Source organism: Macadamia integrifolia, unplaced genomic scaffold (genome assembly GCF_013358625.1).
Source record: "Macadamia integrifolia cultivar HAES 741 unplaced genomic scaffold, SCU_Mint_v3 scaffold1332, whole genome shotgun sequence".
NCBI lineage: Eukaryota > Viridiplantae > Streptophyta > Magnoliopsida > Proteales > Proteaceae > Macadamia > Macadamia integrifolia.
Genome location: NW_024868163.1, coordinates 87,063 through 99,540, shown reverse-complemented (window position 1 = coordinate 99,540; position 12,478 = coordinate 87,063). Strand labels below are relative to the sequence as shown.

The following is a 12,478-nucleotide window of genomic DNA, read 5'->3' as shown; positions in this document are numbered from 1 at the left end:
TCGAATTATTTTTTAGAACCCTTTTATACCTTTAAATTAAAAAAAAACATTTAGAAATAAAACAAAGAACAATTTGAAAGATGTCAAGCTCTAAATACACCCAATAGAAAATTCATTTAGACTTTCAGTTCTTAATGGTGAATAGTACATACATAGACTCCATTGGAGGACAATTGTGAAGGTGTAAGAACAAGAGATTGACATGTTTCAATGTGATTCAATTGGCTTTTGAGGCCATAAAATTTCATGAACTTGGATAAGAATAAAAAATTCTACAAAAAAAAAAATGTGATAGAATAAAACTCCTCTTACAATTCAATGTGAGAAGTTTTGGGTTCATAAATTCTTGTATGATCATAAGGTTCTCAACTGAATATGAAATCTTGGCTTAACACATTTGAATCCTTTTAATTATCAAGATTCTATTTCGACTTAGGTTGAGAAGAATACTCACAATTCACAACTTGGAATGTAATTTTACTTAAAACTACATGAACAATTTGAAAATTATATGACCATTATTATCAAAAGGAGCTGCAAGCGCAACACTTACAATTTAACAAAGGGTATAGGCTTAACTTAAGAAATTATCTACTCTGATATTATCCGCGCTTGACAAAAACTTCATGCAGATAGGTGGAGTAACCTTAGCCAAAGCAAGTATTGAACTGGGCAAGGTCCATATCCCATCACCACATATCAGACCAGAAGCTACTGCAGGCCCAAATGCATCTGCTTTGGCTTTGTTTACCTTCTGCCACACAAATAATATCAAGCTTCCAACACACATGTCAACGGTAAAGTAAGACCCTATGTAAAATGGTATTGCCATGGCCATTGGGACTGGAATGTACTGAGCCCACATCTTTCCTACAATATCTTTGATTGCATTTATGATAATTGCAGCAACAAAGAAGCCGAAGCAAAGTTCAAGGCAATGGCTGGGCAGAGCTGAGAACCCCTCAATACCTAGCATAGCCATGCTACGGAATACGGTTGCATAAGGGGCTGGGTATTGTGACCCAGCTATTCCGAGATCAGGGAAAGCCTTGTAGAAGATCCAAAAGACACATGGAGAGATAACACAACCCATTGCAGTCCCAATCACTTGGCTTATAAACATTGATCTTGGTGAAGCCAAGGTCAGGTACCCACTTTTGAAGTCTTGTGAGAGGTCAGATGCAGTGGAGACTATGTTCATCATGACACCACAAGCTGCAAGACCTGCTAGAACCCCTCCTCCTGATGAGGCAGCCCATGCACCAATGGTAAAGATGGCAAGCTTTCCATATGTGGAGGCTAGGGACCAATCAGTGAGCCCACAGCCATATGCATTACAAAATGCTAGAATGGGTGCAACAATGTAGATGACCAAGATGTAGTACCATATGAAAGAGGGGAAGAATTTTGGAACAGTAATAGTGGAGATTATAGCAATAGTAACATAGCCTCCTAATGCAAACCAAATTGGAATTTGGTCTTTGAGGAAGAGTTTGGTTCGTTGTTCATCATCATAAGAGGGAAATGTTTTTTCAGGTAAGTCGCCGTCGACAACAGGGATAACCGCCTTCCTTTTGTCACGAATTTCTTGAGATATGCCGATGATTGTTCGGCTCAACACCTTCATGAAGTTGTATAGACCATCTCCTAGGATCATGGCAATTGATATGAAAACCTGCAGTTAAGCATGGCATATAGAAATGTCATTAATGTGGCTACACAGATTTTCCACTGCAAATTGAATTCCTACAACTCCATCTAATTACAAGAAAGATAAATATATGAAGGGAAATTAAAACAAAGACAAAATGAAAGAGTTATCAAATACAATTACAGAAAAGGAAGCACTGCTGTCAGTGTATACTTTCATCCCACACTCTTTCTTCTCTCTCTTCATTAAATATACTGTTTTATTGGCTTGACATCTGAGATACCAATATAAGCAGGCAGCGTATAATTCCTTTTCCATGCAATAATTAAATTTCTCAATACTTTCAAATAGGTTCCATGGACCTTTTCCATAGTTAACATTTAGAAGAAATGACTGCCCCATGGCCGTGCGGCCCCAGTGCCAGTTCTGGGGCCAAGAAGGGGCCACACATAGGAATCAATGAAAGAGGGGGTGTCATTTCACTATCCTCCGTGTTAAGGCGCAGGACTGCGCAGCCAGGGAGTGTTCATTTTCCCTATAAAATTTTGAAGTCTTTGAAATAGTTACACAATTATATTTTTTTGATGATAAGGAACCTTTCTGAGGTAGGTACACAATTATTCTTAGTAATGATTAGAAAACTTTCTTAGTTCATTTGCTACCAGATTAAGCCTACATCTATCAAATGATAGGAAATCGAACAAGATTAGTCGACTTGTGCTGCAGAGTGGAACTAAACTAATTCATCAGGTTCTTAGCTTTTCTTATCATTTAACTCACGGGAGGAGCTCATATTATGAGATTAGCATAATAATTCATCAGTTTTTTAGCCTTCTAAATCATGTGACTCAAAGGAGGAGCTCATATTCTGAGATTATCCCATGAGTGACAATGGCAATCATTGTGAAGTAGTCTCCTTCTATGCTATTGAGTAACGAGTCTGAATCAGCTCCCCACATGGGATGGGGAGGGTACCCACATGGGATTCCACCCTCAACGAGGTTTGACTCATGTCAGGGGGTCTGACCACAAGTAAGAGTAACAATAACGATCATTGTGAAGTAGTCTCCTTCTATGCTATTGAGTAACCAATCTGAATCAGCTCCACACATGGGGAGAGGAAGTATCCTTCTCACATGAGATCCCACCGTCCATATGGAATCTTCTTCCACTCTGACTTGTAGTCAGACACCCCCTCTGAATGTGTCAAACCTCATAGATGGTGAAATCCCATGTAGAGAGGTCGCCACATGGAGAGAGGACCCAAACTCATGGGTAACATATACAACAAGAATCATATAACCCTTCCAACTTTCTTTGTACTATTCTATATTGATAATATGTTGGTGGTTTTCTATTTTAGAAGCAGAACCTTACCTTGTAACCTTGTAGGCCATTGAGACTGCCAGGTGCAAGGCCTGCAGGATACCAATTACCTGCTTTTGCACCTATAAGAGGCCACATAATACCCCATGAGATAATTGATCCAAGTAACACTGATACATTTATGATGTGTGGACAGATCATCCCAACCCCAACATAAGTTGAAGAGAAATCGAAGTAAAACCTGTTTTAACATAAAAAACAACAACATATATTAATATTGCAGAACTAGGGAATCAAACTAATAAGCCAGTCTGAATTATAAAACATTCCACTTACGAGTTATTATAGGCTTGGAGACCAAATGTAGGGAAACTTGAAAATCCACAACCATTTCCTGAAGTGTAGAACCATTGAAAGAAACCCCACAAGAAGCTGAAGGTGAAGAACTTGCCCAATGTCCTGACTTGTTTCCTGGGAGCATGAGAAGAATGTAACAGATGAGACGTCTCCTTCCTATATTCAGTTGCAATATAGTTTTGTCAAGAGAATATTCTTAATTACTTGGCAAGTTTGGCTCCATCAGGAGTGTGGAAGCTGTTTATAAGGTGAGCAGTTGCAGTGCCACTTGGGTAGGTCAGTTTGAAGTCAATGATCATGATCTGAAATCACACAAAAACAAGTAAAATAAAGATCAAACTTATTGTTGAGGATATAATGTCTTTAATTCTTACGCTACATAGGTATTTTTGTAAATTCTTTATATAGGGTTTCATTGAATATTTGTAGTAAGGTCATCTTTCTCTGTCAATAATCTGAGAGGTATGAGGATGAGTGTTATAACCCTATTTTTCATCGATAGTGAAGTGAGATGTCATTTCACCAAGGACATAGGCACTCTTGTCGAACCTTGCAAATCTGGATGTATTATTTGTTATTTTTTGCACAATTTTAGGGTGCAATTCTACTATATCCTAATAGAAGAATTGATAATTCATGTTTGAAGTTTTAATCTTAAATGACCAAAATCCATTACCAAGAAGCTCAATTTGATGATTCATTGGCTTGATCAATCAAGTTCTGTCGATCACCTTATATGTTATAAATACATGGAAAGGGATTAACTGATAAGAGTGCAAGTACGGTCAGGTATGAGCTCAAATTTGAACCAGATTGAGATGGGCCGGGAAGATTTGGTTTGGGCACCATTTGGTTTGAATTTATCGATTCTCCGTGGACCAAGCCAAGCCTGGCCACTTGGACCCCTAGAGCATAAGGGTGTCAATTTAGGACAAACTGGAACCAGCCCACCCATTAACATATTAGTCCGGTTCTTGATCTAGTTTTTGGTATCGATTAGCTTATTGATCTAGACAGTTTCTAGTATAGTTCTCCCACTGGTTTTAAAAACGATAGACCAGTTACGAACCGTTGGAACCGGAACCACTAGACTCAGTTATACGTTGTGCATAAAGCTTGGATTTGGAATCTGTTCTTGTTTGAACTTCAGATACAATTATGACTGATTGTAGCTTTCCTGGGAGATCCAACAGGCTATATAGAGTGTTGTTGATACATTGAGTTGACATGTGATAGCTAAAATGGATATATATATATATATATATATATATATGTGTGTGTGCCACGCGCACGTGCGCTTCCATAGGCAAAAATGATATATGTTTTCATTTACCTACCTAAAAGGGTATATGCTGCAAACATGAGCTACAATATCAAATGATCCCAAAACTGTTAATATATAGATCTTTCTTCTCTTATTGTAAGCATACTAATTTTGGGAAAAGTGTGTCTAACTTAACAACTATCAGTACAAAACTTCTATGGAGCATCTCTAACTCATAGGGTCCATGATTATGTTGTTAGCCATCATTTTGATATTTCTTCTATGCATATTCTTTTATCTCGCTGTACGCTTATCTAAACATTAAATATATTTTTTACATTGATTTGAGATATTTGGTAATTTTTAGCGGTAATTTGGAAGGAAACCTGGAGTTATGACTTCCACTATAAATATTGAAAGACCTGATGTATAAATGTTTTTTGTGTGGGGGACTCATCTTGTTATTAAGTCCAGCTTCTCCCTCACAAGGGTACCCTTCCCCCATCTCACACTGTCCATGGGGTGTGGGACCCACACCCATGAATGGTGTGAGATCCAAGGAGAGGGTACCCCTGTGGAGAGAGGATATCAACTCATTGATGTTTGATCACCTATAAAATAAAGGGAGAAGGCATCGCACGATGTTAGCATGCAGAGTTCTTAGCACGCTTTCACACATCTCACCCATGGACCCTACGCCATCTCTCTTCATTAGAAGTCCAGCATATTAATTAGATGATTCAAAACCAACCCCCCCCCCCTCTCATTGTGCAAAACTACAGTGTGGCATCATAGCAAATCCTTCCCAAATTGTCATACTTAAAAAAGAAGTATATGTAATTATTACTCATGTGACTTTAACATTAACTTCAAATCATTCCATATTTGATTATAAAATTTCATTTTACTTTGCATCCAAAAACCCTTTGATATAATATGTAAAATAAAAATTACATGTAAAATACATTATTACAAAATATCGTTAAAAAAATTTACACAATCATATGGGGTAATGACTATATACATTTCCTTTTAAAGTATAAAAGTTTCACTTTCCTTCCCTTTAAATTCCCATTGCAACCAAACGAAGTCCTAGATTCAATTGTGAAATTGCATTCCATAATTATATGAATCTCTATATACCAAAAGAAATAAAAAATTTATATGACTAAGCATTCTTTTATTAAGTGCTTCTCACGCTTTGTTTTTATGTTGAAAATTGATCTATGAGTTGAAGAAAAGGTGTCTATTATATAGATCCACCCACATCCATCCATGTTTGCCACATGGCCAGTGGTAACCAAATGTAGATGTGACAAATCAGCCCAAATATGTTAAGCGAGGGTGAATCAAGTCCATGACTATTTGAATTGATCAAAAGCCTAACATTGAAATTGTAATGAGTAATGGATTCTGATTCTGTTATATATACATGATTTTGGCGCCATGCTTTGATTTTCTCATGTCCAAGTAAAATCTACAAGTGAGTTGATTGAAATTACCTTCCGAAGAGGCACCGCCGATAAGAGCCCAATAAAACTAACGACAAAAAGAAAGCCAATCATCCATCCAATTTGTGGGTTCTTAACATTCTGAGCATTATTAAAACCTGTTTGCTGCGCCACAACTTCACTCATTCCAAAGAGGTAACTCCCAAAACCTCCTGCTCATTCAAAATTAAACCATAACACCATTAACTATGAATTTTTCAAACCAGTTTTTTTTTTTTTTTTTTTTGATGAATGAAAAATATATTAAAGCATGAAAGAAAACAAATACAACATTCAAAGTCAAATTGGCTAGACCAAGGCGAAAACCCTACCAAGCCCTAAAGAGATGGGCCTCAAACCTCTAAGAGAGGGGACAAACCAAGTGCTAATCATGTTTCTAGAGCATAAAAAGTATGGTTTAGTTTGGCCTAGGTTAAACATGGTTAATAAGATGGTGTGGTGGTCAAGGAAGTTGCATTAGAGGTATTTTATTTTGAACATAAAACTACTTTGTTCATCAAATTAACCATGTGTTCATTAAAGAGCAACCTCTTTATTGCTCTCTCTTATTTCTGAGATAGTGAAGTTCCTAAAAGTTGTTTTTTTTTTTTTTTTTCCTGGCAACAAAAAAATGAACGGAAGTTAGCAAACTGATTTTTATTCTTTATCTTTTCCTAGGAAAAAATAAATAAAGAAATAAAGAAACATAATGGTTATCATACATGTCCTTAGTGTTCAGGAACTCATGTTGTTTGTTTATTATTTAGTAAAGGTAACAACTTGTTTTCAAAAACCGGTGAACTAAGAAGCTGTAACCTTCTATTAATTGTCCCTTGTCTTATTTTCAATAGTTATTTCAGACTATATTTAATGTAAGGGTAAAAGAGGGTTTTCAATGTTGAAAGTCATTTAATGTAGTTTCTATTGGAAATTATAGGTCTCATAATCATGGATATGGTGCATGCGCCATGACATTGGAAGGGATAATAATTAACCACCACTACACCATGAGAAAAAAAATTCCACCCTTATTGGATGCCCATGCGCATGCTCTGGTGCAGGGAGCACATTGCCTAACACCAATTCCCCTCCCCTTTTTTTAATTATCAATTGTCTTACTCTCAAAAGTTCTTAAAGTCAAAGGCAAAAAGATGTTCTGATTTTTTTTTTTTTACGTGACATTATTATGTCATTATTAAAAGGTACCATTAACTTATTGTCTTGCACATTTTCCCGATACACAAGTGAAACGATAAGATTTGTCCTCATTAAGAAAATATATGTTTTACTAAACAAATAAAAAAGTAAGTATATATTTATATATATATATATATATATATATGGCAAAGGAACTATGTCCGCTTGTGCGGACACTATGCCAATGTGCATGCCAATGGGAGGCTACGGCGAGGCATGCAGATGGGCGGGTAAAGTGGTCTTTTTGCATCTGCCTGTGTCTCGTTGTAGAGCCATGCGATCGGGTAGGATTCCTTTTTCCAACACCCATTTGACAGATGTGTGCATGATTGTGCACAAAACCTCTCCCTACATATATGTATGGAAATATATTGTTATAACTAATGTTTGTCACAACAAGATTGTAACCTTTCTTTTTTGCCCTATATATATCTTATTCTCAAGAGTTATTTAATGATGTATTTAATACAGGGGTAAAAAAGGTTTTTCAAAAGTCAAAATTTATTTACTGCAATTCCTATGTGATATGACAGATTTACCCTAACTGGAAAAAACTGCATTAAATACTTTTGGGAATAAGACAAGGGACAAAAAAGTATTGTTATAACCTATTAGTTCACCAATTTGGTGATAAGAACTTATCAAATATACGAGAAAAAGAACTTTGTTAGAGAACGTGGCATATGCTAGCGCTCCCATGAGTCTCTCTCCTCCCCATGTGAAAAGATATCCCCACTCCTTGTTTTGGGGAAGAGAGAGTTGTAGGGAGTGATGGCATGGGCCGCCCTCCCAGACATATATAGGGTGAGGGTTATCTGAGCAAGCAGCATAAAGGAGTGCAACAATGAGTAGAGGGTAGAGAAGTCATTTTATGTGAGGAAGAGAAAGATAAAAACTGAGGTTCTAGCATATCCTATACCCAATTTAGAAATCCTTTTCCCATATATTATATGGGATAAACAATTATGTCCCTCCTTGTTCCCCATGCTCAGTTATGTCTGAGTGGAAAACGGGATATGTAGAGTTCTCTTTCCCATATTATATATAGGAAGAATGTTTCATGCTCAAGCGTGGAAGGTATGCTAGCACCTCCCTCTCTCTATCTCTCTCCTAAGATGAAATGACCTTTCTACCCTATTTATGAAAATGTTTCATCGTTCCTTATTTATTTTCCCTTGCTAATTTAGCATTGCTACCTAATAGGGGAGCCAACTAGCATCTTCGAACGGTTCAAGCAATAAGGGTACAAAGAGGTCATTTTTTACTTTTTTTATTTTGGATGGAGGAGGAGAGAGATATAGAGAGGAAGGCACTAGGAAAGGCTATTCCTCCAATAGAAAATATTATTAATACATATATGATATAGGACGAGTGTTTTATGTGGAGGAGTATGGTACATGTACTTGTGCAAAGGGCCAATGGAAGTGCAAGAAAATACATCAACAGAAAATCATTTTCCTTTCATGGGGTGTGGGCCACACTCCCCCAGAAAAGATTTTCCCATCATGTATCACATAAAAAGATGAAATTTCATCCTATCACGATTCATGAATGGACAAATCTATTTTGTTTTTTTGGTAGAATTGACAAATCTATAGAGTTTAAAAAAAAAAACACAAAAAAAAAAAAAAAAAGATAAATTTATTTTGACTCCCTTTAAGATGACAAGCATACTGGAAGGTGAGATAACCAAACCGGCGGGGCTTGTCTCCTTGGAACACTCGTACTATGGGAGCATCATTTCAACGTTTGGTTTAGATTAAATTGTGAAACGTTTGGATTAGAATAAATTCTTGTCAAGTGAACTAATAGAAAACGTTTTAGGAGAACGTACCGCTAAAAGAGATCCCGGAGCTCGCAACAACGCAGGTCTGGATAACGGTGTTCTCTTGCCTTGTAAAGGGTACTTTGAGCCAACCAGTCTTCTCCAGGAACTTTGTCCATGACTTCACGAAGAAGAACCCTAATAACCCAGCAGAGACATTAAGGGAAGGTATGATACCTGTGGTGAGGTTGAGCTTCATGACAATAAAGCTGAAGAGGACTGAAAGAAGCAACCCCACCACAAAGGCTCTCAGGGTCAGCTGCTCTCTCCATGAAGGTACCTTCGTGTTCTCAAAGATCTGTTCTACGCTGAGGGCAACTAGTTCTTCTTCTTCTTCCACCTTCTTGTGGTTATTCTTTGATCCTTGGCGATTCACTTGTTGTAGTTCCAAGGGACCTCCTCCATAGGTGGTGGTGGTGGTCTCGATGATGTGCTCCCTGTTATCCATTTTGCTGGGGGGTGGGGTGTCTTAGGCTGGAAAGTTGTGGACTTGAAAGTTGAAACTGAATCTCTATTTATATGACTTTGGAAGGGAATATTTAATTTTTTATGTTTCTTTATTTATATCTTGTGGTGATTCACTCGCCGTGCACCGAATGGTTTGATTTCCTAGCTGATGATCTCAGCTTGAAAGGAGAGGCAATGGTAGTTGTTTGAGTTTGACCATTGCAAAAGTTCTAAAAATGCATTTTCTGAGAAAGCAATATGAATATTGCCTGAATAATGTCAATGGATATACTTCTTTGTGAAAGCAATATGATTATTGCATAGGGATTTAAAAGGTTAGAGAAAGAATAAAGAGCTAAGACAAGGGGCAGACATAGATTGAAGGAGAATCCAGATAATCCTGAACATAATCTATAATATTTATATAGATATTCGGATAATAATAAAAAAAAATTAAATAACTAATGATCTCAAGGGTTTTTGAAGATAAATTCTAGAGAATTGACAAAAAGAGTTGAGTCAACTGAAAGACAGATTGAGAGAGAACTGTAACCGTTTGGGGGGGAGGGAGGAATTTTTTTTATATTATTTTTATACAAATAATCAAAAAAATTTAAATTCAATTCTCGCATATATATTCATGTCCAGCTGTCACCAAGGGATATCTGTATCTGAGCACATTTGATCCATATTATATTCATTTACATCTCTATTAATGCATGGTGTGAACCAGTAGCATGGGGTTGAGTATTGGCATTACCCTCACACTCCTAGAAAAGTCTTACCAATAGAGTTTAAGGAATACCCCTCACCCTTACTTTGTGAGTACAAGGAAAATAGAAGAGGAAAAAATTGCCTTACAATTGCAAAAAATTCACCATTCAGTGACTAAAGGGAAAATATTTTACAATTTGATTACAATAATATAAATTAGAGAAAATTGCATTGCCACCCCTAAACTTTGGTCTTTATTCAATGCCACCCTTTGAATTTTTCGAAACACCAAAGACACTCCCTATTAATTTAAAAAATTCCAAATCCATGCCTGTTGTTAGCCATCACTGTTAAGTGATGGAATAACCATTAATTATTTGATTAAATGCCCAAAACACCCCACTCAAGGTGATTTGACCACCTTACCCTTGTCCTTTCTTTTGAATCAAAACTTGCAATTACCAGTTCTCCAGCCTCTGGCGTAGTTCGTCGGCACCCTTCCCCTTTCTTTGGAATCAAACCTACAATTACCGGTTCTCCAGCCTCCGGCGTAGTTCGTCGGTACTCCTCCCCTCCAACGAAGGTTCGCGGCTACCCATAGATAATGATAATTTTTCTTTGCCGATCTCCGCATCCACGGAAAACCAAACAGATGCCACAGAGACACTCCATGTGAGTATGTGACCCACCGACGACGTATGTGATCCCTCACTAATTATAAACACCATAACCCATCCCCACTCCAAACCCTTCAGATTCGACTTTACTCTCTTCAGTTCAGGGATCCTCAATTCAATCATCATCACCCAAATAAGCAAACCCTATTCCCCAACTTCTAAATCTAATCTCATACACAGTTATAGACATTCAAGAGATAACCATGGCTAGAGTATTGATGTTGTTTGCTCTCTATGTCATTCCGGCCCTCGTGAGAGCATCCCGCCCCGTCAGGAACCCCTTTATCGTTGTGGGCAAGGTCTTCTGTGATACCTATCGCTGTAGCTTCGAAACCTCTGCCACCACTTACATGCCTGGTAACTCTCTCTCTCTCTCTCTCTCTCTTACATTTTCTCTTCTTCCTTTTTCATCGTGTTAGGTTTTCCAAAATGGGTTTTTTGGATGTTTTTAGGGTTCAAATCTGAGGGTTACAAGTACTATTTTCGTAGATCTCTGCTATGGATACCATAAATCTGCGGTTTTCCTCTTCTACTCCTCTCTCCTGTTGGATGATTTGTGCTACTGGACTGGTTTTCCTGCTTGGATTGCTTTGGTCACTTAATTTAATAATTTCCTTAACAATGGTTGGTGCAAAGGTTAGAGTTCAATGCAAGGACAGGGACTCACTCTAGGACGTGTACAACGTCAACGGAGTGACAGATGCTACAAGATCACAATCCCAGATGACCACAAGGATGAGATCTATGAGACGATGCTCATCAGTAGCCCACAGAACGACTGCTAGGTCAAGAGCCTAGGGCATGATGGGTCTCGAGAGAAGAGTCTGGGCTAAGGATCGATGAGAAATAACGACGATGGAGAAAAAAATTGAAGCACAAACGAGATGCAGAAGCCATGAATTTCATATTCGATGATTGAAATGCCTGTGTTTACAGAGAGAACATTGGGTTTTGAAATCCCTCTATTTCACGCCTGTGAAGAAATAGAGAAGGGAAATCCATTGGAATTACATTGACTCTTTCAATACTAACCTTCGCCAGAGGGGAGTGGTGCCGACGAACTTAGCCTAGGGCTATAGTTGCAGGTTTTGGTTTAGAGGAAGGGACATGGGTAAGGTGGTCAAATCACCTGGGGGTGTTTTGGGCATTTAATTAAATAACTAACAGTTATTCTATTACTTAACTGGGATGCCTAACCGTAGGGATGGATTTGGTATTTCTTAAATTAATAGGAGGTATTTTTGGTGTTTCGAAAAGTCCAGGGGTACAATACAATTTTCCCTATAAATTATTAACAATGTAATTAATGAAAGCAACTTCAGCCTATTCATCCAAATTATAACTTTAGTATCCACATGGAAAATCTGAGAAATAGCAAATATGGAACATGTGGCTTAATATTAATTAAATATATATTTTTCATTCTTTTCCTTATAAGTCATGAACAATAAACCTTTGTTTTAATGTATAAATAAATAAGTTGACTATGAAGAAATCCCTTTGTTTTTCCCTTCCCTTTCCTGTTAATTA

At 37.4% G+C, this 12,478-nt stretch overlaps 1 protein-coding gene and 1 long non-coding RNA gene across 4 annotated transcripts; one reads left to right on the top strand and one right to left on the bottom strand.

The window, feature by feature from the left end:
- Window positions 1-574: 574 nt before the first annotated feature.
- LOC122063466 (probable metal-nicotianamine transporter YSL7) lies at window positions 575-9,450 on the bottom strand. 2 transcript variants are annotated; one of them, XM_042627174.1, is made up of 6 exons: window positions 9,120-9,450; window positions 6,101-6,261; window positions 3,539-3,636; window positions 3,314-3,448; window positions 3,029-3,218; window positions 575-1,675 (listed from the first exon to the last, which is right to left on the bottom strand). In XM_042627174.1, the coding sequence occupies exons 1-6, from the start codon at window positions 9,307-9,309 to the stop codon at window positions 575-577; spliced, it is 1,875 nt and encodes a 624-aa protein (XP_042483108.1). In that variant the 5' UTR covers window positions 9,310-9,450. The 2 variants fall into 2 exon arrangements, with proteins under 2 accessions (XP_042483108.1, XP_042483109.1); XM_042627175.1 differs by having other exon boundaries at window positions 6,101-6,258; window positions 9,120-9,417.
- A 1,209-nt stretch (window positions 9,451-10,659) lies between these two features.
- LOC122063467 lies at window positions 10,660-12,198 on the top strand. Of its 2 annotated transcripts, none has more exons than XR_006135338.1 (2): window positions 10,660-11,305; window positions 11,585-12,198. It is a non-coding gene; the product is annotated as an uncharacterized LOC122063467 (long non-coding RNA). The 2 variants fall into 2 exon arrangements; XR_006135339.1 differs by having other exon boundaries at window positions 11,401-12,198.
- The last annotated feature ends 280 nt before the right edge of the window (window positions 12,199-12,478 follow it).